Raw genomic sequence first — 26,696 nt, forward strand, 5'->3', positions numbered from 1 at the left:
TTTCCAATCTGAAACATAAAAAGACTTGTCAGAAGCTTGTTAAGTGTTAAGTACTTAAGTTCTTACAAACAGTTTATCCTGTGATAAATATAAATATTAAAGAAATTATTTATTAAGTATCAACAATCGTTACCCGTGTTAGCAAAGGTGTTAATGGAATCGATCGAATAACGATGAAGAAGAAAAAGTTTCTCGTTGATCGAGGTTCGCCAAGACTGTCGTGGTCGGCAAGCATCGTGTCGGTGGTGCAACCGTTTGGAATCGGCGTAAAGCCAGCCACCGTGTTCCTTGCCATCCTCCACCGTCAGGATGACAGGGGGGTGGTGGACGGCAGGGGACAAAACTCACCCTAAGAAGCCTTTAAGAACGTCAAGGCGGCGGGTAACGTTGGTGGGGTATAAAAGTAGCCGCATGCGCAAACTCGTGAAAAACTGCGACCCGCCTCCGGCGCCGCCTCCAGCCTCTTTCCACCCCCCGCGACGACTCTCTCACCTAGACACCCGCACCCCCTTAGACCTCCCCCCCTCAAGACGCGGTCGTCTTGGAGGACGAGCAGCGGCCTTTTTCGACAATTGGCCCCGGCTAACACGTGCTAACCGTGTGTGATTACCTTCGCTACGAAAACGCGACCACCCCCCCTCCTTGCTATCTTTTGCACCCGCACCCGCGGAGACGTTCCGTGGCCGCGAAAATCAAAGTGTCATCCAACGCGGAGAAGATCCGACAACTAAGAATCATCAGGATAACGAGTTCGCGATGGAACTGGTGAAGAAACGAAGGATAGTTCCGTGAACGAAGGGTTGTGAGTGAGTCATCGATCCGGATCTATCTGGCAATTTGTTTCATTTCATTTTTATCAGAGATTCTGTTTTCATATTGGGGAAGAGAAAGGGTGGTCAAGTGAGGGTGATTCGAAACTTTCCCTTCGGTTTTCTATCAATAAATAATGTCAAGTTTTTGTAAAGTGTTAATAGGAAAGGGGAGTTTTCCCTCCCTTTGTACCAACTTCTTTTCCATTTCAGTGAAATTTTGTGTTCATTTCTTAAGTTCTTGTTCAAGTTCTCGTTTCGTAACGATAAACAATGTCAAGCCTTTTTTTTTTTGTTTCAATGATTTTGTGTTCATTTTTTGAACGAGAGTAGGCAAAGTGAGGGGGTGTGGGATGGGGATGAGGCGAGAACGTGTGAGCACCAATTATTTCTTGCCAGGCAGCACGGGAACAACGAGCAGCGTTGATCTAATTGGTCGCCAGTAGGTAATTGTTCGGTGTCGATAATTGGGCCAATTAATTTGTACGGAAAAGTGCGTCGATAATCGTCCAGCATTCACCGCCGCGATACCGATTATGTGGACCGTGTCAGATGCGGGTTATGGAATATCGTTACCGTGAAAAAGGCCGAGAAACGAAACAAAAAATAAAAAAGAAAGGAAAAAAAAGGAAATAAAAGAAAATAGTGAAACATGGGTGGTGATCCGGTCGAAACACGAACACCGGTCACGTAATCGAATATATTTTTCTTTTAATTGAAAAATATCGTCGCCTACCGTTTCGACCGGTAATTTTATGGCGACAGGATTTAATTACATGAAATCACGTCAAACTGGACGATATAATTAAATACCTGTTTTTCCGTGAAAAACTGACGCGCCACGGAACACTGTCGGGCACGTTTTTATTGAAATATTCGAAACCTGCTAAATATCTAGCTTCGCTCACCTCTCTCTACTTCATCGAGTTGTTGTATTTCGAATATTCGATTTCGTTTTTCGCGAATTTAAAATTCCCTCCACGCAACACCGTCTACTCGTCTTAATGCTTCTTTCTCTATCTTTTCTCTTGGAACTATGAACGCGCGAAGAATTTTAAAGAAACAAAATTCCTCGTATCTTTCTTGGAAAGAAAAGCAGGAAATGATTTTGAAGAATTTTAAGATACACGCACGATAGAAATAAGAAACGAACGCATCGTTGTGCGTCGAAAACGGGGGCAGAAAAATAGAAGGGCAGAAAAAAGAGAGACGATGTATCACCCGAGGGTCCGATGTATGACGAAATGCATCTCGGGAACTCGACGTTTAGGGACGCGGAGGCGTTGCATTGTTACTCGTTGGGGTGTAGGATTATATGGGGTGGTCTGTGTCGTACAGGGATCCTCGTAACTTGCTACAGATCCGTCATGATCGATAGTCTTCTATCGTTTGTCGAAAGAGAAACTCTATACTATTTCGTTCACTGTGTTTCATTTCGAAAGCTGAAATCTTCTCTTCAAGATCATAGGATAATTAATAATTTAATTAACAAAACCTGAAGCGAAAAGGTTTACGTTCGTGTTCGCGCTAATTTCGAAGCTTCATCAGCGTCTGGTCGTGGGTGTTGGCATCTCCGTGGAACCGTTTAATCTCGGCGAGGTATCGCAATAACGATAATTGTGACCGGTTGAAGAAGAGATCCTTGCCAATTCCCGAGCAATGCTGCAAAGGTTTCTCGTAGACGTTGGATGCGTTCAACAGCCGACAACACGTATGACGCTGACATTAAGACAAAGTCTCACCGTTCCCCTTCTTTCACCGCTTTTCTATCTCGGTTATCTCTGTTCAGCCCTCGTCGGTTTCTCGTTGCTCGCTTGTGCACCCTCGCAAAGACCCCCGAGCATCGCCGAACAACCCCCTCGGTTGATGCTCGCTGCTAAAACGCAACTACACGAGGGACCTTTCTGCCGTCTTTGTTTTCCCTTTCTTCACCAGTGTCGTTTTGCAGTCTCGCGCGGGGAGGTCGTTGTACGACGGAAGCGGCCACGACTCGACGAGGAAACAAAGAAAAAAAAAAGGACAATCGAAACGGTGGCAAGTTCGTTATCGGTGTACCGAGAAACCGCAACGTGGAAACGATCAACCAGATCGTCCACTAATTACACCGGATCCTTTTCTTTTTTTTTCCTCTGCTTGCTGGAAATTGCGGTGGAGCGCGTGCCGGTTTAACCCTCGAATGGTATCCGGGTTAACCACCACTTGGACCAACGAAACTGCACTTGCTCGTACGAGTTTTCAAACGAAACGCGTTCGACGTCGCGAAGTTAATTGTAAAGTGATTGTTGACGCGTTGAATCTCTTCGTGATCCAATGCTGATCGAGGAATATCAACAAACGTGACTCGGGGATTCTTCGAAACGTCGCGAAAGTGGGGACGAGCGAATTCTGATGACGGAAGAAAAAATTTAAAGTGAATATGAAGCGTACCGACGAATATCAATCCGATGATCGTTCGCAGTGTTGCTTCGAGTGTATCACAGTGTGGTGCATAATCGTTTAACTTGCGCGATTAACGTTCGCGCAAGTACCAGTACTTAACAAGCTAAATAAGATCCTGATCGAAATTCGTACGTCACCCGAATATGGGTGCCGTGGCAATCGAGGTGTTAATTGTGAACGATGAACTAGAAGTTAGAGCATAGTGAATCGTCTACTCTTCAAAGGAATTCCAACGCGTGTGCGAGGGAGAAAGATAAAGGATAGGTGTGTTGCGATCAGCAAGAGTAGCAAGAGTAGCGAGAACAGCAGCGGTAGTAGCATCAGGATATCGTGGAAGAGGGTGCAGCAGGAGAGAGAGATTTTTCCCCACCGCTTGGAAAAACGAACCCCCACCAAGTCGCTTAGTACGGGCAGGCGGCGGTGGCGGCGGCGGCGTGGAAGAGAGGCACGGAGGGGTAGGTTAGCCAGGGTGGTCTCGGTGGTGGCTGGGGGCGGCAGCCTCAAAAATACACCGCAACCACACCGCGCGGCTCCACCGCAGAAGCCGCCATCTTCCACCGGCGAACCGAAACGAGACCGCGCGAGTTAAACACCCTATCCTACTTCCCCGTGCAAGTTGCCGCTGCCACCCGCCGAACTAACAGCCACCAAGAAGTATCTCTGCTTCTTCTGACCGGCAGCCTGAACCGTTGTCAACCAACAGCGCGCGAAGAAAATTCAATTTTCCTCCGGTATGGATAACAACAACGGACCGGATGTCCTCTTCGAATGACGCGTTTACCCTTCCAGTGACAATTGGATTTCGAGGTAGCACGCGTGTCCATGTGGTGATTCGATACAGTGCTGTTCCTTGAATTGGCAAGAATAATAATGTGCGTATGTGGCATTTGTGTCGCGGTCGGAGCTGGCTTCGAGGATTCCCGGCGCGGAATTAACACCTGTTAGATGGTCGACCGCAAGTGCTGATGTGATATTAGTGGCGGATAATTTTGATCGGCACGTGGCAAGTCATCGAGATTTCAAATCGTATTAATAGTCGGAGCGAGGATAGCCGAATCGAACGAATGAATGAATGAAGAAAAGAAAGCGGGAGAGAGTGGGGTAACCGATCAAAGAAACGAAGAAACGAGGGGTCGATTCGACGACGATTCCAATAAAACGAATTTTCTCCGCGACTTGGCAATCGAGACGAGGAAGAATTTGCAAACGGATGCTCTCTTACCTCGGCCCTGTCGCGGGATAATGAAATAAGGATCAAAGGATCGTTGGGACCACGCGGAAACTGGCGCGTGTCGTTCGAAGAAACCAACCGAACTATGATTATATATTAATTCATCGTTGCTGAACAAACTTGATAGATTCAAAGACGTTTGGAGACAGAGTTCGAATTAATTAGTCAGTTTATAGATTAATCAGTGCTGTGATCGAGTGAAAAAAAGAAAGAAAATTGAGTCGAATTCTTCGCAGCAGTTTGCCGGCGAGCAGGATATTTCGAATAAAGAGTCCGATGATCCTGTTCTCATGACGAATCCTTTACGAGATGCACGCCCCGAGGATCGGCCTCCAGGCTTAGACTATCCTGACCCTAGATTAGTTCGCAACGGTCATCAGGATCACCAAGGGAACTCGGTGCATCAGATCGGTGGCGGGAGAATCCGACGAACAAGGACCTCGTCATCGAGGAGAAGAATGCACTTGACGAACGAGGTACCTCCACAAGGATCCACTGGCGGAAATAATCTACCAGACTATGCCCTTACCGCGGATCTGCTCGCCGAAAGAACTTTGGACGGGTTGTTCGCGGAACACCCTGGGGAACTGGTTCGAACAGGTAAGAAATATGAAAATTTCATATTTTTCTATGGGAGAAACTTTCAAACGACTCATGTTTTTTCTTACGTATTCGATCCCATTCAACAAGTAGAAAACTAGTTGAACTGGATACCGTGTTCATAAACTTTGGAATAGAATGGATGGTCGATCGTATGATCGAGCAATATTTAGTTTCCGGCTTACGGTTTGTTTCAATGAAGATTTATCTACGATAGGTTCGCCGCACGTGGTTTGTACGGTGCTACCAGCACACTGGAGGTCAAACAAGACCCTTCCGGTTGCGTTTAAGGTGGTAGCCCTAGGCGAGGTCGGTGATGGGACCCTGGTGACGGTTCGTGCTGGGAACGACGAAAATTGTTGCGCGGAATTGCGAAATTCCACCGCGGTGATGAAGAACCAGGTAGCGAAATTCAACGACCTCAGGTTCGTCGGTCGAAGCGGTCGAGGTGAGTCGTTTTCTGATATCATTTTATCACGTCAGATATTTCAACCATTTCCTGGTAAAAATCGCAACGTCAAACCAACTGAACCAATTAAGGATACGTTCTCTTAGGGGCGATTGAAAAAAAAAAAGGAAAGATTCGATCAGCTCGACTCGTACCGAGAAAAGAAGCTTTTTCCAAGGCGTCTTAAATCATTCAACAGTCGGTACATTAAGGCGGTGGGCCGACTGATGGCCTCGTTTTTCCTCGGACGAGAAAGACGAACCAGCTGGCCCCTTCGTTTCATCCTCATTTTTAATTCACCCGGCAAATACGACGACTCCGATATCTCGGCCTGGCCGACGCGACGTCGTCGAGATTTTTTAATTTCCCGCCTCCGCGTCTCAATAATTCAGCCATTCCTTTGGAGTTCGTAGGAGGAAGGGAGAAGGGAAAGGAAAAGATCAACGGGGCCCTAGCTTCGTTGAATAATGCGAGCTAATAATCGCTGCCATTACGAGAGCTCGAACTAGTAGGACTTAGAAGAAGAAAGTCGCTCCCTTGTTTTTTTCCCGACCCGAGAGGGTGGCAAGGATCGAGAGATACGAGTAACGAGGCGTCCTTTAATTCCTTTAATTCGACCGGGTTGCAACGACGCGACGTCCCTTCCCATCTTCAGGCTCGTCTTTCTTCCTTCGATCGCTAACTTTCGTAGCGACGAACGCGACGCTGCTGGTGGTAGTATTCGGTTAACGAGGGGGGTTGGTCGACTTGTTTATGGCAAATTGGAAAAGGAAATTGCGGGGTCTGGCCCCGGTATCGACGCTCTTCCTTCGACCGAAGTCGATTGAGAGACGAGGTCGAATCTTAAACGGTGGTGGTTTAAATGCCAGCTTTTTTTTTTCATGGATCACCCTCTTGACTCGCGCGTCTGCGGAGGACGTAAATTTTCAAATATTTTCCCAGTCTTTCCCCAACGAAAGCTCACTTTCCACGATGAAGTTGTTTCCTCTGGCGAAGGGTGAAAATTTTGCAAACGATCTCGGGTTACTTGAACTTCGTCAACGGCGGAGAAATAGACAGCAGTTTTTAAAAGAAGGTCATAGAGGGGTGGGAGGACGATTTTCATCCCTAATGCCAGGATAAATTCGCAAATTACCGCGTACCGGTTCGAGATGAACACCGTCAGGAGGAAATATTTCCGGCAGATTGGGATATCGGCGTTTCCCGGACACGCGGAAAACAATCTTGCATGATCCGTCACCCTCATAGAGGTTCTAGAGGCAAATCGTTGCGTACGGTTGGTAGTTAGGGGCTGCCCGTAATACAGTAATGAGGGCTTACTGCCATGGAAACCAAAGCCGCTTACAGCCAACCACTCTACTCCCAAACCACCCCCTTCGACCACCCACACCCACCTCCCTCTCTCACCCTCCTATTCTCTGATTCCCTATGTATCCGCGATATCCTTCTCATCCGACGAGTTTCGCGAAAAAATTGTGAAAACCATTCCATGGAACTTCGTGACGAATCTAAGTTGATGAAGCATGTGGCGGGGTAATCGTTACATGCTCAAATGTCGTACAATCTACGCGCAATATGCTCGATCCATGTTCGATTGTAGGAAGCAATTTTTTTTTCTGGACAATTTTAAACGCCTCGCGATATCAACCACACTCGATATTTCGCGAAAAAATATCACCGGAGCGCGTTTTTCCAAGTACGCAACGTTCGCGATTGCTCGCCGCCGATCACCGATAACAGAGGTAATCGTTATCATCTACGGAGTCGCGCAAACAGATTTGCTAAATAAATCGAAAATTTATGATGTTTGCCAGCGAGTGACGTGGTGTATCGCGCATAATACCACGGAGACGAGTCGTTGGCTGGTCCGCTTCATATACGGATTCCGTGTACATTTTTCCCCCGTTCTTTTTTTTTTTTTTCGCCTCCGTTATTTTGTACGCGGCCCGCGCTCACTGACCATTTTGGGGCAAATATTTGTTCCATGCTCGCTCGCGGGCTTCGCCATGCCAATTTAATATTGCGAATGCGGATGAGGAATGATTTTAGTCGAGATAAACGACGAGTGCGTTGCACGAAAAATTGAAATGAGCCGGCTGCCCTCGATTCCATCTGTTCTCTCGACCATTTTTAACGCCTTTCGAATCATCCAATGGAAAGAGAACGACGACACTTCGATTTTTAAACGAAATTAGATTGAAATTTTAGTATAAACTCCTGGCAATACGAGATACTGTATCCTTCGTTGATCGATTCAACCATTTAACCAGCCGTAAAGTTTCGAAAACGCGTCTGTCTACTTTACACCCCGTAAGGGGGATGCCTTGAAAACAGTTGCAGCATAAGAATGGGTTGTCTTCCATCTGAGAGTAGGTTTCATCCGGATCTCTCGCGGAAAGTCGCGAAACAAAAGGGCGATCTGGCGAGGGGTCAGAGGGGATATTATCATAGCGGCGCAGAGGCGTATATCACTCGGCCACCCCTTTCGTTTCCGACAGGGATTAGCGTGAAACTGGCTGCCTCTCTTTCTCTCCGTCGCTCTGTTGCTCTTTCAGCTCACGATCGTGTCTAGGAGTCGAGACGCGAGTTAGCACGCGCGTATGTAGCGTTCGGCTGCGCTGAAACCGGTGGCCAGCTAGGGGCGTAAAAACGACGGACATAAATACCGGAGTTACCTGTGTTTTATGACGTGCTCGGAGGCGGCAGGAGAACGCGAGAATCCCGAGGCAAAGCTCCAACTATCGACAGCCCAGATCCTGACCGATGTCCTCGCCCGATACATTCCCTTTCTCCTCCTCTCACTTCGTCACTCTTTTACCTCATGATTCACGCTCGCTTCTCTTCTTCTTTTTCTCGTCGATTCTCGTTTTTCTTGATCTTCGATGAACCATCTGGTGGGTGTTGCCACCCATCCCTTCCTCGTAAACCTATGATCAGTTTCCATCGAGTTTTAGTGAAATTTTTGAAACGGAGCGAAAAGATCAGTGACACTTTTTCTTTTTTACCAGAAGAGTTACGATTCCCAGATGGATAACGATTACACGGGAATAAAAGAAGAAGAAGAAGAAGAGAAAACGCGAGGGTGGCGAAACGTAAAGCCGGGGGTCGCGTTTATGGCTAATCGAAGCAACGATTGCGAGCGAGAAAAGTTTTCAGACAAGAGACGGGTACAAGCTCGTCGACATCGAGTCGAGGATTCATCGGAGCGAGCACGGTGTACGGTTAAAAAGGGCCAGGAAAAAACGTGGAGAGCGTGGAATTAGCATATGTAAAAAGAAACAGAGCGGGCAGGCACGTAGGACGAGCGGAGACCAGCGGGAAAAATAATGTTTAATCGGTAGAAAATCTCGGTGCAGTCATCCGCCATAGAACTTCGCTCTCTCTCTCCGCGCCTCTTTACCCGCTCGCCCTCTTGCGCGATCCTTTACTTGAGAGAGGGTTGGATTTTTTAATTTTTAATTGGGAAAAAAACGTCGTCGAGGCGGTCGACGAAATCCACCGGGCTGCCCGTGCATTTCACCGAGCTGCCCCCGTTGTTCCTCTTGCGATCTGTCGATTTCTTGCGACCAGACAAACGATACTTTCATTTTTATATTCGTTATCTAGGAAATTTCATTTGAAACTTGATTGAACCACGGAATACGGAGATGGATCGTTAGAGGATGGTTTTTCACTCGCGATTAATTAGGAGGTAAAGGGTGATGCTTCGCGTAAGTTACGCGCGATCAAAAGCAAATTTCTGGTAACGTGAATCGCAACAGCTGTTTCAAGGTTGCAATGCGGGGATGGGTTTCAGAGGTCTATGAAAAAAAAAGCGTCGACCCTTTTCTACGTCGACGGGTCTTTACGACTTATTAAATCATTTCCAAGTCTAAAAGATTTTAAGGGAATCGTGAATTCCAGATTTTCGATAATCTTATTCAGAATTTTTAAAAGTAAGAACGTTCCACATTCCACGGACAGTCTATAATTGCCTCGACCTGTTTCTCTTGCACGGTGAATAAATAATGAGCCGAAAAAGTGGCACGCGAGGTAAGATTAACGGGAACGAGGATTGTTCTTTAGTAAGGTATAGAGAGGAGGAGCGTCGATAAAAGTGTACACGACGCCCGAGCATCGTTTCACAACCGATTCGGCCAGTCAAAACGTCAGAATCTTAAAACACGACAAACACTCTGAAATAACGATCCAAGCCACCCTCGGCTACGAGCTTCGCCGGCAAACAGGGGAGTTTTTAACGCTGCATGATCCCTGGGCAAACTTAGGGTGTACGCGAGCGTTCTCGTGTCTTCTCGCGGTGTGCAAATCCTTGTCGTCGCAAATGGGCGCGGGTCATCGCGAGCCCATAAACGCGCTACCATTATGCTACTTTTTATTCGCCAGAGAAAAAAAGAAATTCATCGATCCCTGAACGAGTATTCTCGGCGAAGTTACAAAAATTAAATACATTTAAAGAAACGAATGGACAAACGAAGAGATATTTGAAAAATCTGTAACCGAGTACGAGTAGATTGAGAAATGATGCGGGAAGTAAGAGTGTATGAAGGGGCGCAGATTGATGCGTGCAAAGCCGCCGTTTAACACGCAACGAATTACGATTTCGGGAAGCGTAGACAGGTGGAGGGCAGCAGACCTCAAGGGGGAGGATCGTTCTTCCAGCGAGTTACACATAATGCCTCATAAACACCCTCAAAACGCTTGCCATCACCCTCGATTCGTGCCGCTACCGCCATCGCGAATCTGACACCGCACCGGCAATAAACTTTAGCCTCGTTACTACTTCCCTTTCCCCGCTTGAAATTTCTATCCCATTTTCCGTTTTCACTCTTCAAATTTTTCTCTGAAATATATTAAATTTTTGTACACGGTAGTGCGCGTATCATCCCCTCTTTTTTACATGTTTCAATTCGAAAGAAAATACAGGAAGCCCGTTATCCGTAGACTAATTAAAATCCTTCAAAGGGTAGAAGCAGCGATCCTTGTTTCAAGAGTGGTACGCGATAAAAGAGCGTCGTTCCCTCGGCGACGCTCAAGTCCCGGGGCTGAATATTTCGCTGGACGACGGCGGTAAGCCGGTTAAATGTCGTGGTTCACCGTAAAAACCCGGTCGTTTGCCGTCCAAGCCACGCCACTATGAAATAAAACTACGGAACCGCGTGCATACACGCACCCCGACCCCATTATAAGCCGTATAACTTCATGCTCGTAGCGATAGAACACGCTTAAGTTCTTCACGCTTTCTATCCTTTTTCTTTCCTCTACGATATGTCGTTAAAATGTCTTGAATCGACGAGAAAGTTTAATTATTAAAAAAACCTTTTTTGGACGCGAATAAATTCTCCAACAAATAGGTAAATCTGTTTCGATCGGAACAAGGAAAAAAGAAGGAGACAATATTCTGAGAGAATTTTCTCTGTCAGGGTGTAAACATCCCCAACGCGAACCACCCTTGTCTGTTGGTCGTTTAGTAGGCGCTTCTTTCCGATGCTTTTTCGCGAGAAACGCGGCCAACTGTTCGCGAGAGCGAGCCGAATAGCAATGCCAAAGCGCAGAGGGTGCGTTCGCTGGAAACAAAACACAAATGTGCCGGAAGTAAGGGGTGAACGAGTGGCGCCGCTGCGTCGATGTTTGGCCCGAATCGGCCGGAATATGTTAATGTCGGGGAAGGGACGCTAAACGCGAACCCACCCCAACAAATATACGCGGCCGCTTGTTACGCGCGATTTCGTTCTTCCACCTTTCCACTTCGATCTATCGGGGTTGTTTCTCTCTAACTTTTGTCGAGATGTTTCCTGTCACGCTCGTATGGATCTTACACCAATATGGTTACGATTTCAGAATTTAGTTAATAGCCAAAAGTTATGGAAATAAATTAGTGAAAAAGTAAGAGTTAATAGAATAGAAGTACTTCATCCCTACGTTTTACCGCCAGGTGATAATTTCATCCCCTCCTTCCTAAACTGACCTATCCATTCTTTTCAGGAAAGAGTTTTACTCTGACGATCATGCTACAGACGTCACCGCCTCAAATAGCCACCCTGTCCAAGGCGATTAAGGTCACCGTGGATGGACCCAGAGAACCCAGGTCCAAGACAAGTAAGTTTTACAGGATTTTACCAACTGTAGGTAACTCTACCTCCAAGGATTCCGTCGTTTCAATAGATTTACATTAGTTTTTTATACATCACCCTTTCATTTAAATATCTGCTTGCTTAAAATTTCACACGCCATTGTATACCGAATGAACGTTTTACGAAACTTAAACAATATAAATTTGTATCAGCTGACGAATCCTCGTTATGTTTCAGGACACCAAGCGTTTCATCCTTTTCATTTCGGACCCAGACCGTTCCCGTTCGGACACCCTCAGGATCCTCTGGGATTTAAGCTGTCCGGTAAGTGTTTCTCCGTGGGCGTAGATCTACCTGTTTCCCCGAAGTACACCTTCGTATCACTGAGAACGTCTCCGCTTCGGTGGATAACTAAGTTTGCAAGCGTGTAGCTTCCGTTGGCACGATGTCGCGCGTAAGGCGAGGCTGTTCCTTTCAAGCGGGGCGCGTTTCTCTCCTCTCCGGCTGGCTTCGTGGCTAGGAAGGGTGTCAAAATTGAGCGTCGGCAGGCACCGAGTCAAAATTGAGTTTTGCCAGCGGGCGTCTAAGTGGAGAGGACTCTGATTAAGCCCCGGCAACCGGCTCTCTCTGCCTTTTCGTTTCTCGACACCTCACGCTCGCTCTTCGCCAAAACTTTGCGACCTGTTCTCCTCTGTCGTTTGACGAGTAACTTCCTGTACCGAGGCTGCTTCGTGAAATTCCTGTTCCTTCTTGAAAAGTAACGCGAGCTGCTTCGTGCTGATGCAAGCGCGTTCACCTTCTTCGAGATACGTGGCAAAGATTCTTTTGGCATTTCAATTCGATGAAATGTTCGGAGGATTGGATAGAAAAAAAAACTCAACCATCTCGAGCATGAGAACTAAACCCTCTGTTTTCATTAAATAACTGGCGAAAAACCGAGCAATTTCCGCAGTGTTTTCCGTTGGTGGCGCATTGACGGGCAAGTTTGGGGGCGCGGATTTCAATTCGAATTCGTTCGAAGCTCGAAATTTTGATGGGACTAACCCCCCGCTGAGCGGCGAGGGTCGGCTACTGATACTGGTGCACCGACAGTGTATTGTTTCGGCATGATAAGCGGCTTAACGGAGCTTCACTCTCTGCTACCACCCCCCCCCCCTTTCTCACCCCCTCAGGGAATGGTATGCAGTCCTGCCGTCGATTTCTCGTCCCCCTTCCATCCACCACCACCATCACCACCGCTACCACCCCCGTGGGCTCTACTCAATCAAGGACCAACGGTGCCGCGCCCGCTTCTCTCTCGACTTCTCTTTTCTTTCCTTCAGATTTCCATCGTAATTTCAGCTAACGAGGACCGACGCAACAATTTCCAGACCCGGCTTGCATAAAATTGTTCCACGGCAATCGGGGTGCGGAAGTGTCGCAGCCCCGTGTCGTAACGCGGCTGTGCAGCTCGGCTAAATTCAATTACCGTGGAACGCGAGTTTTCTGTCTCTCTTATTCTCCAACCGATGAAACTTTGACACGTTGAATATTTTGCGGAGAAACTGTGCACCGGTGAAGAAACGAGTTCTTTGTTCCTTCGATAGTTTAGATAAAAAAAAAAATAAATAAAATTTCCTTCAAAAAATGATGAATATTAAGGGTGTAATCCCTGAGAAAAAGAGACGACTATATATTTTGTAGAATTTTAAATCGTAACTAGGTCGCGTGTACTTAGTTCGCGACCAACATCCCCCGCATATCGATCGGTTTATTCGCGACTGTGTCCATCACTTTTTCAACCCTTTCGCTGGTAGTTCGAGGAGCAGCGCACAGGTTGCGCCTCTGTCCAGTTCGTCGGTTGCCGAGGGGTCAGTTGGCCAGCTTCCGAACTTTAGCCACGACGTGGGGGTGGTGTATCGTCGCTCGGATAAAGATGCGTTTCGAGAGCTGGTTTATTAGATATCTACGCCGAGGGGTTGATAAGAAAAGAGAGAACGGTGTGAGACGGTTGGCTACCCGAACAGGGGTTGTTAAGGTGCCCATTGAGGTGTAACTAGGGGGATGTTATTAAATTTCGTTCGGGTCTAGCTCGAGGGGAGGCTTGAATTTTATGGTCTCCCCAAGGACGAGAAGGTTCCAACTACGCTACATTCCTTGTCTGTCTTTCTTCTATTTAAGGACACTTTGGTCAGCAGCTTTCTAATTGGCTTGGTTATCCGTTCCGATCGTTATCTCTTTTTTGGTCGAAGACAGAAATAGCAGGGGGTCGATTAAGTGGCGTTCTTCCGAGAACGACGGTCATTTTATTCTCATCGTCGTTAATACACTCTGTCCGTTAAAACATTTCCACGATTCAATTTACGCGTATTAGAATGAAGAGCCATTGAAAAGAAAAGAAGAGAGAGTGACGTCTCGAAGCAAGAAGAAAATTAATGTGTTCGGTGACTGGCAACACGCGAAAGATCCTCGTTGAGATTGTCCAAGAAAGAAAACACCCTGATCGCGTGCCTCCCGAGAGGCCTCGGGAACCGTCTTTGTCAGTCTAGCTAAGGGGATGAAAAATCGCGAGACTCTGGATTCGAGTTAACAAGAACAGCTCGCACAGCTAGCCCACTTTACCTCCCAACCCCCTTTGTTCACCCTCCAGTGTCAATTAACCGCGTAGCAGGGGTTGGGCTGGCACCGGAAAAATCGCAACCCCTGTTTCAATAAGGTGGCCTTTACCTCATTTGGGGGAGATTGTTAGGAACGTTCAGTTTAAAACTGTCGCGTTCCGTTCTGCCGATCGTTTTACAATAAATTCGGTAGCTTTCTTTAAAGAGGATCTACTAAGAAAATTTTACGTTTGAAATTTGTCTGATTGACTTTCACCGGAGAACGAAGGAAAAGCTTTTACTAATTACAGACAGAGGAATTTCAACAAGAAAAGGCATTGAATCGGGAAGTGTCGGTTTTCAGGGATTCGGTTCCTGGGAATTTTCTTTAAAAGGTCCTTTCACGTACATGGAAAACCAAGTAACCCTTGACGAGTGCGGTGCTGGATCCTTAAAGGTTCCCTTTTTAAGGGTTGTCCCTGTCCACCCCTGCGTCAAATCACGGCGGATCCTTTAAATTCGCGTCACATTTCACCCTCCTGCGTGTCTTGCAAGGGTGTCCCGTCTTTTAATCAGGCCCGGTGACCAGGACCTTTCGACGTAGGCGACGGTAACTAATGATACCTTTCGTCGTTCTTCGTCCCCTTACTCGTATCGTCTTCTCTCGCGCGACACGAGAATCCTTAAATTTTGACGAATTGATTTTTAATTTCCTTCCATTTCTAAAGATTAAAACTGTATCATTTTTGAAATAGCTGCGTCTATTCAATTTCCATTTCCGGCGTATGCGACAGCATTAAAGGTATGAGAAAAGAAGAAGTCCGTGAAAGACATGACCGAAGACGAAAGAGAAGCAGCGTACAATGAACGTTTCGAAAGTTGGTCGTTTTTATCAGCGCGCGTTCGTAACTTCAAAGAGGATGCAAGCGTAAATATAAGAGAAGGAGAAAACAGGTCGGTGGTAGGAGTAAGAAACAGGGGTGGGTGATCCGAGGAGAAGGGATGAAAGGTGGTGGCGCGAAGAGGTGGCGAGAGAGACAGCAATTTTCTCGTCCTTTCTCGAAATATCTCCTCGCAGAGCTTAGATCGGTACCAGGGACCTTTCCAGGGTGGCATTTTAGGGGTTGCTGCGACGCGATAATGAGAACGGGCGCAAAGGGTGGGTGTGCAAAGACATCCGACCGACGGTACCGAGAGGCTAGGACGTGAGAAAGGAGGATGAGGGTTGGTGTGGAGGTTGCAGGGGTTAGAGAAGAAGCTGAAAAGAGGGGAGGGTGTGCAAGCTCCGCAAGGGTTAATGCCTTAGCAGTAAGAAGGGCGTTTTAACTCCTGTTTTGCATAGATTTGAATAGATAAGGAGGACAGGAAAATACGCGAATTAATTTATTATGTATCTCTGGCTGGGCTGTTGGCCTTCTTCATGGCGGCGGAATTTTAAGCGAGCAACCTAAACGAACCGGCTTTACTCTTTACTTTTCGGCCCCGGACGTCAGCCTTTAGCCCAACGTCTTTAAACAACCCTTAAGTTTCTCTACCGTCGGCTCTTCGCTCTTTTTGTCTATCTTTCGGCAGTGACAAGCGTAACCCTTTTCCGTATCGTGCAACTCTAAAAACGCGTCACGTATATTTTTCTATGTCACTTGATATAAATGCTTTTGTCGTAGATTTCGTGGAAAGGCACTCGCTTCTTCTATACAAAAGATTTTGCAAAATTTAATATGGCAAATGCATATTTGCTTGGAACAAATTATTTATATGGCAACAAAAGAACCGTAGTGCTCAGAATGGATTATATTACAAAAAATTCGCGTCAGGGTCGAATGTTGTAGCGTTAGGATTAATTTTTCTCCAATGTCTGACATACCATTGACTTGTACTACTTATTTTGGTTTCACCGAAGGGAATCGCTGCTTTTCTCTATCTTTTCTTCTGTTGATTATTGATTAAGGTATAGTGGCGTAAGAATTTAATCAACTATGAAGGTATATCATCGAGTTTCATCATTGAACATGACAAATATCGAGAGGAAGCGTGAAGTTAAAGTTAAGGGAAATGTGGCGCGTGGTTGAAACAGCTAGAGCGGATTTTGAACATGCTGCTCGATAATACATCATCCCTTAAAGCTTCGGTACCCCAGTAGAAGGTACACATAAAGGCAACTAACCCTAGGGCCGTAACGTTTAAGCTTAACATTTCTCACCCCTTAAAGGGTAGCGGCTCCTTGAACCCTTTCAGGCACTACGCCTGCCTCCTTCCGTCTCTTTCTCTCCCGACTCTTTCACAGATCTCGCCAGGCTTCTCCCCTCATTAGTCTTCATTTGTTTTCCGAATTATCGCCCGCCACCCTCCCCCATCCTGGCACGCGAGCACCGTTTCCAAGAGGGTGCCAGGCGTTTTGGGGGTTTATTAAATTGAAAGTATGTTACGAGCCGTTTGAAATAGATACGCGCCGCTGTCAAATACCGAAACTTCTGAATTCGGGAACCCCCTGTCTTATTAACGATCAGCTGCTCTACCAAGTCTTTGTCTGAGCTCGAATTAAATACGAATGCATAGTGTACCCTTCGAAAGAAATATCAAGCGAGGATTTTTCTGAGGAAACGCATCACTTATGTTGCAACTGGTAGAGGGAAACCCTTGGCCTCCTTAAGCTCGCAGGCAGCGTAGCTTTCGCCTCTTATCGTTTTCTTAATCCTCTCATAAAATAGCTGCAGCTACAAGCTCTCTCTTTCTCTCTCTCTCTCTCTCTCTGTCTCTTTTTCTCTCTACCCTTGCGAGTTTCCAGCTGGACTGCTCGCTGTTCCACGACGATGTGGTAGAACGCGAGATAGTGGTGTCCTCTCTGGCAAGCTCGGCTTAAAGAGAGCTTAAAAATCACCCCTTCGACCCCTACCGAGCTTTTTACATCCCTACCATCGGCTGTCTGATGGTTGGCGGGGATAGACGACGGTCCAATCGTAGCGTTCGCAAGCACGATACACCACGCCCACGTTCCAGTGACCAGACAACCCTCCCCACCATTTCGAAAGCTTCCCCTATTTGCCACTCCGACGCGATCCCCACCCCTCGAAGTCGGTGGCTTCGGAGCTTTCACGGAATTTTTAAACTGCCCTGCACAGATGACGGTATAATCTGCTATTGATCAAGGTGTTTCGAAAAACCGATACTATACCGTTGACTACGGGCTTCGTTTCACCCTTTTCCACCCTATGTACCTTCGTACAACCAACTTTAATTCCTTTCCCCGCGGTTTAGTCATTTCTTTGCTCGATTATTTTCTTCGTAAAATTTCGATGAAATTTTTCAACGATCAGAGGGGTAATCGCGTTAGAATAAATTAATTTCTTCGATGTGGTGAATTTAATTGCATAGCTGCACGTAACGTTTATACGCAAACGTTCTCCATGGTCGTGTGATATTGGCTACCATTGGAAAAAAAAAAAAAAAGAAGGAAATCGATCGTTCCTCTATTCTCTATTGGATAAATTTAACTGTCCATCCACGTCAAACGCTCGCTACGTCAAAGGGAAACGTTTCTGTAGCTCTATCTGTCATCGGGTGATCGCTTATCCGTCCGACATACAACATTTCCAGATCTTCCGAGGACGTTTCTATTTTCTCTTCGTACCAAGTTGTTTGGTCATTTATTACGATCGCTTTCAGGCATCAATCGAGGTTCGAACTTGACATTTTTGACAGATTTTATTTAGTACCCTTTGATTCCTTCCAGTTTTATTGAATTTTATTAAATTTGACCAGCCAACAGGTACAGCGGAATATCCTAGTAACCAAGATACCGGACAAGAAGCCGAAATACTGACAGACATAATTTCAAAGATCGTTTCGATTGCACAGGCTTGCAACACCTGAGTCTGGAGCAAGGAGCAAGTCAAGGGTGGGGTGGATTACCCCGAGGTTCTCTGCCACCCCACTGTCTTCCACCACCTCCTGGTCACCACTCGCATACACATCCTCCAACAGCTGGTGCGTCGGCCTTCAATCCCTTCCACCACAGCATCGAGCAAAGATCTCCTAGACTACCTGCACCTAACACCGGTAAGAACTCGAAGACTTTTCTCTGACACTGTTACGAGATGACATCCTTCGCGTCAAGTCCTGTTTAATTTTGGGAAATCGATCGAAAGGATGTCAGAATCGAACGACAGTGTCGAAGGATCGTTAGGTCGTTGGGTGATGGGTTCGAGCTCACCGATTAATGGGTTTCTTAAAGAGTCGTCCAGGAACGATTTGGTTCCAATCAGCGTTTCCGTCAGAGTGGTGACACCGACATCGTCACCTGGCAATCCCGGACCCGGCCTGCTCACGACGGCCACCGTCGCGGCACCCACACCACCTGCCGAACCTACCACGACCACCACCACGCCCAGCCCTTCTGGACATCATTCTCATTTTCAAGGTACTGGCTTTGATAAAATAATCAGTACGTTGACTCTCGAATAGCGGATCGGAATCTTAGTAATCGAGTTGACGATTGTTCTAACGACAGGTCTTCATCTTCTGGGAGCCACAGGGTCAATCTTCGGATCGATATTCGCCCCGTTGCTGCCACAATCGTCTTGGCTCTACAATCCTCTCTATCACACGCAGCAATACGCTTTGGAGCCCGAATGGCACGCTCTGGCGTTGAGACTAGCCCAGCAACGATTGCAGAGGCCCGACCAAGCCAGACTGGAAGAAACCAGGAAGCTTAGGAGTCACAGCAACAGCCCGGAAATCGACTTGAAAGAAGAGAAACAGCGAGACGACGAGCAAGATCCGTTCCCTAGATCCGGTCTCGACAGCCCTGACGGAAGTATAGAGGTCGACGACAGGAACGAACACGATCCAAACAGAGATCGCGCGAGAAGCGACGAGTCTCTTCCGGAACAAGATTCTCCGAGGATATCTCCGGTTAGAAGCGACCTCGAAGACGTCACCACGGACGTGACGTTTCAAGATGCTTCGGTACACCTGAGGCCCAGCATGGAGAATTCGAACGATCAGGAAACGTTCAGCGACGAGCAGATTTCGCGACGAGATCTGGCGGTTAAAATCCGATTGGAGGGTACCGTGGATCTAAGCACGAAGAGGGGACAGGATAAAGAAAACATGGGACAGGATTTGACAACGAGGAAGAAGGAAGAAGACAGCGAGGTCGAGAGGGATGGGGTCAGAGCGAGAAGAGAGACGAGCCCTAAGCCCAGACAGGTCTGGAGACCGTACTAAAGGACGAAATTAGTCGGCTCAAAGGATTTCTGAACGCAGCGATATCTTCGAAGATATCTGCTTGTAAATTTGCCCGAATCTCGATCAGTTTACGTTAGATATTGTATCGGGTCCCCGGAGATTATCGAATTTCTCGACTCGTTTCGACTGAATGTACTAGTCAGGAGTCAATCGTGAGAGATACTTGGTCCTTCGATCAAGGACTCGAGGACTAACCAGGGTTTACGTTCGTATAGCTTGTAAATATAAGCGGCGTCCAATTATCACTTTAGGTTTAATGTCTCGCGTACGTGTTAAACGCTATCCATTGTCACTTGGAGTGAGATTAAGCGATTTTTCTCAACGATCCTCATCGTACCGACGTGATTCCGACGAGAATGACAAAGTCTGAGGGGTAAGAGAAATTGCGCGATGCGAATCGTTCGAAGAAAAAGAGCTACTGTCGTTGTAAATATCGCAGAATTAAGGATACAAAGTACCAGCTAAGTCACGTTCTTGCGAGTCTACTCCTTTTTTCTTTTTCTGCTGTTTTTACAAGGAATATTAACCGACGATCGGCAGCAAATGTAACAGGGAGTAGATCGAGCGTAATAACTTAGGCCTGTTGACGTTCTGTGTTAAACGTGACTGGCTTGGAAAAAGAAATATCTTTCACTGTTTAAGTACCGTCATCAAATAAAGTAATATCATCCGTTCCATGAATGATCTTTTTACGCAGCGTGTCTTCAACGATCCTTGAAGAACGTGCGGCTGATCTTCGACCAGTAAGTACAAATTCATTGGTAACGTTGCATATTTAATTCAAATAAATGATCCGGAAAATGTTGGGTCGTTGAGGTATTCAGAAAATTTTAATGCAAAATTTTCAACGCGATTTCAAAATGATTGACCGATAGGTTTCGGTGTCCGCGATAGAGAAAGGGATAGAAATGTTTGAGCGCGATTCGGAAAATGCAAAATCGTCCCAGAGAAGTCGCGAACTAACCCAACCTAATCCGGACAGACGAGATGCAGCAGATTCAATAATTCGCCGCGATTGCAATCGAGCGGGATGCACCGCACGCAAAAACGGCCAGGCCCGATATCCGGTCGGTGAAAAGGTCCGCGTGATTGATGGGATACACAAAGCATCTCTCTTCCCACTGTTCCCTCGAAAAGCGATCGGTTGTGTTGCTATCAGCATACCAGCCGTCACGTCTCTGAAATCGAGATAAAAAGACCGCAAAACAATTTTCTACATTATTTTCCGATGCGCCGCCCGATCAAATGAGCAATAATGCCCGGTACACCGCATCTCCATGAATCTTTCAAACGATGCATTCACCCGTGGCCCTCACCCCTCTTTTAACTCCCTCCCCCGTGTGCACGAACGCGTTCATCGATGAAAACGTGTCCCGTCAACGCTGCTAATTACGACACTGGTAAATATACGCGCTTGTTCTGCGGCGTGAAAAAAAAAAAAAAACAAAAAAAAAACAGTTCGTTCGTATGGGGTGAAATCCGATCGGTGAAAGTAAAAGTAGATTAATGTTTCGAGTTTTATTCTCGAGAAATTGGGACGATGATTATTGGGAAATTTTGTTAGGTAAATTAATTTGATCTCAACGATAAATAGGGAAAAATCTTAACCTGAAAAAAGAACTCACCGAATGATCGAGCGACAGATCCAAAAATCTACACCGAAAATACAATTCATCACCCTTAAAGACGAGAATCAGTATTCTCTCCACCCTTCTGAAAAAAGGGAACGAGAGAACGGTAGAAACGTGTTCCAGCGATCACTGCGGTCCTTTTTTCGGCAAAACCCGTACACGTCCATGCTGGTCGGGTTATCGCAACAAACTACCCCAATGACGACACGATTAAAATTTCACGGGGGTTGCGTGGCTCGGGCGTGTTCTCTCTCGGAACAAACCGTCTCTCTGTATGATCCCTCTCTCCACCGTGACTGCTCCCGTCCATCGAGCCACCCCAGACCACCTTTTGACCCCCTCTCGTTCACGAAGAGCCACCTCCTACCCCCCTCATCCCCGTCGGGTGATTGGTACGCGACCGCAGCCACCCCCGCTTTTTAATACACCCGCGCCTGCATACTCTACACCCGTAACCGGTGAGCTGCTCCTCTATACAGGGTGTTCCACGTAACTGGAACAAGCTATCTTTTGCTTCATAATTAGTAACGCTTAAAAATTAAAATCATTTCTGATCAAATTGTGGAACTGCATCAAAAGAAAAAGATGCAGTCGCACTCTTGAGAAGTAGAACTTGACCCCGTTTGATTTTTTCTTATGATTTTCTTATTCTTTTTAAAATTTAAACGTCTAATTTTAATCGAAGGTTCATTGTACGAGCTTCAGAGGTCTGGGTCAAAATTGACTCGGGCATCACCGTTTGAATGTTAAAGATATCTTTTGCCCCGGTTGCGTGGTACACCCTGTATGCCAGAGGGTGCATCGAATCCCTCTCCTCGATCCCCTGATCCAACCTCTCTGTTCTCTATCATCCTCTTCCCGCTTCGTCACAAAACTTTCTCCCTCCCTTTCCGATGCACTGTTTGGCCTGGTCCTGGTCTCGTTCCACGTCAACGTCAACGGTGCACGCCGAGTGATTCATCGATCGAACACGTATTCGTGTCCCCGGCTCGTTCATCCCCCCAAAATAGCGACAAAGACTGGCCAGCTCTCCTGTAGCGGTGGTGCAGGTCGTATGAAGCCATGGACGAAACCGCCGCCACGGCGTCGGGCACAGAAGCCAGAGAGACGGAAAATGCATTTCCACCAGGGGGATGATTGGGGCCGTTCTTTCAATCGCGTGCGGCCGCATGCGGCTCCCGCTCTCTTTTTCACCGAATCGCGAATGGAATCGTTTCCCGGGGGTGGTTTTCGGCCTTCGCGATGCAAGGATTCATTTTCGCCATTGCACGCGACTTGCCCATATTCTCTAAACCGTGTCGCATAAAGATACCGATCCGATTGAGAGTAAAATTCGCAGGGGGGACGAGGATCTCTGCCCTCCGTTGATCGATCGATAAATTGATTTCGTTTGGGTAGAGTAGTTTTATGTATCTTGATTTTTGAATGGGACAAAATTGCAGGTGATTGCGCGAAAATAGAGAATCGCAGGGAATCGATAGTACTTGATTAGGGGGGTTAACCCTTTCGTTGCGGCGTCCATTGTGCGATAGTTGCACCTATATTCATCAGTGGAATTTGATGAATATTCGTTTCTTCCTAATCCCGATGCTTTCAGGATAAATTTCTGCCGCACTATTGTCAAAGAAATTTTGCAGTAAAAGGGTTAAATAAAAATAAAGACGAAAAAGAAGGATCGAAGGTGGACGTTGAAAGCTGGGAAGGGAAAATAACTCTGGCGTGAATAAATGATAGGAGTCAAAAAAAAAAAAAAAAAAAAAAAGTTTGCCAGCATCTCCAGTCAGCTAGTCCGTGAGGAGAAGCTTCGAGGTATCCTTTAATACTTTTTGTCCTTGCAACCGGCCACCACCCCCTACCGAACCGTCCGCCTTGCCCTGCCAGAAGGGTGTATGTTCTTTTTATTTTTTTTTTCTTCTCTCTGCCAGCCTCTCGCAGTCGAGCACTTTAGATAATAAGGCCAGGACGCTCGGCACGGACGAAAGGGTAAATTGGGTATTCGTCCGAGGAATTATCTCTCTAATTTCTTTAACGTACCAGTCTCTCACCTTCCTCTTATGTACGCGTGTAATTTCCATCGTCGCGGATCGGAAGCTTGCACGAAACCCCATCAGGACTCTTGCGGGATGAAAGGGTTCATCTATCTGATGGAAGAGATCAGAAGAAGCTCGAGCACGTGTGAAATAATTTCTCGATTCTTCTTTCCTTCTTCGGCACACTTTAATTGGCTTCGGCTGTCTCGCGAATGTTGTAGCCTTAATCCTCGTCATCGGGAAAGGGTTAATTGTATGAAAAGCTCTCTGTGAATGTTCCTTGGTTTAAAAATTTCAAGTTGCATCGAATATGCTTGATAGAAATTTGAAGTTAAGTTTCCTTCGAAGGATTAATGGAATATCCGTGAGGAAAGGTATCACGGAAACGTGACACGTTGGGGGTTGATGCTAATAATAATAAACGATCGCCGATATAGAGGGTGGGATGGGGGATGTAATTCGTACAAATGATAGTTCACGGGTATCGGGCGGTAGAGGGTAGAGAGAAGGTCGTATACATCGTAATGGCCCTGAAATTAGATCCCACCCTTGGCGCGGGTCCGAGTTCGACAAATTCGGTTAGGTCGATGAAAAATGAATCGCTGTTACCGCCGGCCTTTCTCCTCCATCGGCTTGGTCGGTTTGCATCTTCGATTTTTATCGGCGGACGCCGTCCGGGGCTTTAATTTATCGACATATAATTTATCGGGGGTGGCGGGATCTGGTGTTTCTCGAGGAAAAAGACAAAACTTTGCTGCGTCGTTACCATCGGCTACAATTAACATCTGATTTATTGAAAGCCTTTATCGTATCTTTCATTAACGTTTCTCCTGGAAGAATTTCTTCCTCGCGGATTAATCTATACGCAGGAATAACTATAAGAGAGAGGGTTTGTTTCACGCATAGCCCGGAGCGTTCGTTATATTATGTTTGCCGCTGGTGTTTACAACTGCTCGTAGCCCGGATGACAATCTCGGATGAAGGGTGGCTCGACGATAAGACAGACGCGTATTTGTTTCCAGGTCGACTGTTGGAAACGTTTGACGGAACAAAGTATCGGATAACGCGTGCCAACCTTCTCTCGAAACATTCTATAATTTCGACTAATTTCACCCTCGTATGCTGACAAAATGAAAAAGAATCATTTTTCTGAATCGTCGAGAAGCATGCCTGAATGGAATCGAACCTCGAAGACGCAATCGATGAACACGGAGTAGAAGAAGAAGAAGGGAAGAAGAGGAAGGCACAAAACACAGCGGCGAACTTTGCCAAAGACAATATAAAAGTCGGGAGGGTTGCGTAGGATTGGAAGTCGTAAATATCATCTGCTAAATAAAGCTTCATCCTCGAGTAGGATTCAAGCGGCGGTGAAAACCCCTTTGCAGCGGAGGGGCGCCGGAGGAGCGGGTGAGAGTGAATCGGAGACAAAGGCTCGTAACGTTCGCTGACATTAAGGTATTGAAAGAAAGGGAGAAGGGTGCTGTAAACGGTGTCTCTGTTCACCCTTGCGTCGCCCTTCCGCAAACGATCAACGTTTCTGATCATCCTGACGACGCGACGCGACGAGACGAATCCTCTTTGACATCTTAACTCCGACGCAATTTTGGAAAGTTGCAAAAAAAAATGTCGAACAATTGAAATTCCCCAGAGGCAAATAATTGTTACCGGGCAATAAAAATTTCTCCGTGCAACATTTTCCGGATCCGGTGACGTTCTGGCGAACACCAGGTCAAAAGTTTAGGGTCCCATCATGCCTGAAGTGTTTTCAGGGCTCGGTTCAGGATGTAGGTGGCACGACAAAGCAGAGATGAAAGAGCGTTCAGCCCCTTTCCGTTGGCATTCAAATGTGGCCTTTCTGACCATGCAACCCCATATCTCCCGCATCCTTTCCCCCAGAAAGCGGCGGCAAGCCGTTCGAGCGGCTACGAGCGACCAAGACACAAGCCCATCCAGTATACCAAACAAATGACGCTTGAAACAAACGAAAGACGACGGCGTTTGTCTTTTGTCCGTGCTGGCACGCACGGAATTCAACCTCTCACCCCTCCGTATAGCTACATCGTACAACGGGGGTGCAGGAGGATGGAATAAAAAAATATCACCGTCGGATTTTTGTCTCGGTTAGCCAAACGATTCTGCTTAATGGCTCGCGCAAAGCTTTCGAGAAGGGATCCACCTTCCTGCGGAAGATCGCGTTCCTTGGATGGCACACCCCCTGCTGCGTGTGACTGTTTCTAATTTTCGTCAAAAAGAAAGGGACGTTGAAAAATGTTTGAAACGAATGTAGACAACGACAAAAGAAATTGCCCTATTCTCTCAATTATTTTTTAAAGATACTTTGGAAAAATTTGATAAGACAGATGAAACGGTATAGAGGAGTGAGAAGAAAGAAGAGACGATAGGATGGAAGTAAAAGAGCAATCGAAGCCGAAAGGGGGTTTCTTTCATCAGAAAATAATTAAGGTTTTCTATGGAGATGATGGATTCGGTGGACCTGCCGTTCGCTCAGTCAACGTCAGAGGTTGACAATAGGTTCAATGGATGGAGGGCTCCTTTATTTAAAGTAGCTTTGTGTCCTCTCCGATCTCTTCCACCCCCTTCGTCCAGCTGCCTGTGCAGTTCGAATCTCGATCGTCCATTCTACCCCCCCGAAGAATCGAATTTCTTTAACGGCGGCTTCGCCAAGTTAATGAAAAAACGGTGATGCGGCAAAGAAAGATCGGCTGAAAAATTTCCTCGATCCAACGTGTAGGTACTTGGAAATCAATTGTAACATTTCTCACCTTACACGGAGAATTTATCTAAACAAATTTCATCAGCATTATTCGCAAGGATTAACAAAGCATCGCCATCCGAACCCGTCGAAGAAAGAAAATGAATTTCCAAAAGGCATCGAAGTAAAAGCGAAGCACGGTAGATAGGAGATCGTTCGAGACGGCTTCTCGGCGAGTCTGCCGCTTAAACGGAACGAAAACAAAGAAGATCGTTTAACGATATTGTCAGAGTAAGCCCTTGGAGGGCTAGCCACGGTTCCTCCGAGGCGAGCTTGAGGGGAACCAGAGGCGGATGTTGGGTGCTGGGTGTCGTCCCGTTCGCCCGGCTGGTATTATTCCGAACCATTTGTCACTCGGGCAACCCGACAACCCCTTTCGTTTCTCCGACACCCTCTCGCGAATCTCTCCCTCCCATTTCTCGCGCGTTTTTATAGCCGCGAATCGTCGCAATATGCCGACAAGGGGCTTACGTTACTCAACCGGTTGGAACTCGAGGACAGATTAAGAGGGTGCTCGAGAATGTTTTCTTTTTTCTTTTCTCCTTTCCCTTCGCCCTGTCTTGGTCGGCATCCTACGGATAGTCGAACGGATTAAGCTCGACTAATCCAGATTTCGCGATGGTCCACGAGAGGCTGGAACAATCCTGTGTCGTACGCTCGAAGGGTTTCGTGGAAAGAAGGATAATTAATTCTCCCGTCTTGGTGGAAACGGAACGGGTTAAGTCGTTCACGGGCTACACGGTGGACTTTTATCGTGGATACAGGCATTCATTAAGAAAAGGATGAAATCTGTTTTTCAAAAGCGCACTTTTAGAAAAAGTCTTGTCGTTACTGATAAGCA

The 26,696-nt window shown here is 46.7% G+C and overlaps 1 protein-coding gene across 1 annotated transcript; it reads left to right on the top strand.

Moving 5' to 3' along the window:
- Positions 1 to 658: 658 nt before the first annotated feature.
- On the top strand, positions 659 to 20,331 carry LOC117609416 (uncharacterized). Its single transcript, XM_034335709.2, has 8 exons — positions 659 to 806; positions 2,758 to 5,079; positions 5,297 to 5,527; positions 11,510 to 11,623; positions 11,836 to 11,922; positions 18,030 to 18,230; positions 18,406 to 18,591; positions 18,682 to 20,331. Exons 2-8 carry the CDS (start codon positions 4,770 to 4,772, stop codon positions 19,398 to 19,400), a joined length of 1,848 nt encoding a protein of 615 aa, XP_034191600.1. The 5' UTR covers positions 659 to 806; positions 2,758 to 4,769; the 3' UTR covers positions 19,401 to 20,331.
- The last annotated feature ends 6,365 nt before the right edge of the window (positions 20,332 to 26,696 follow it).

This window comes from Osmia lignaria, chromosome 7 (assembly GCF_051020975.1).
Source record: "Osmia lignaria lignaria isolate PbOS001 chromosome 7, iyOsmLign1, whole genome shotgun sequence".
Taxonomy (NCBI): Eukaryota; Metazoa; Arthropoda; class Insecta; order Hymenoptera; family Megachilidae; genus Osmia; species Osmia lignaria.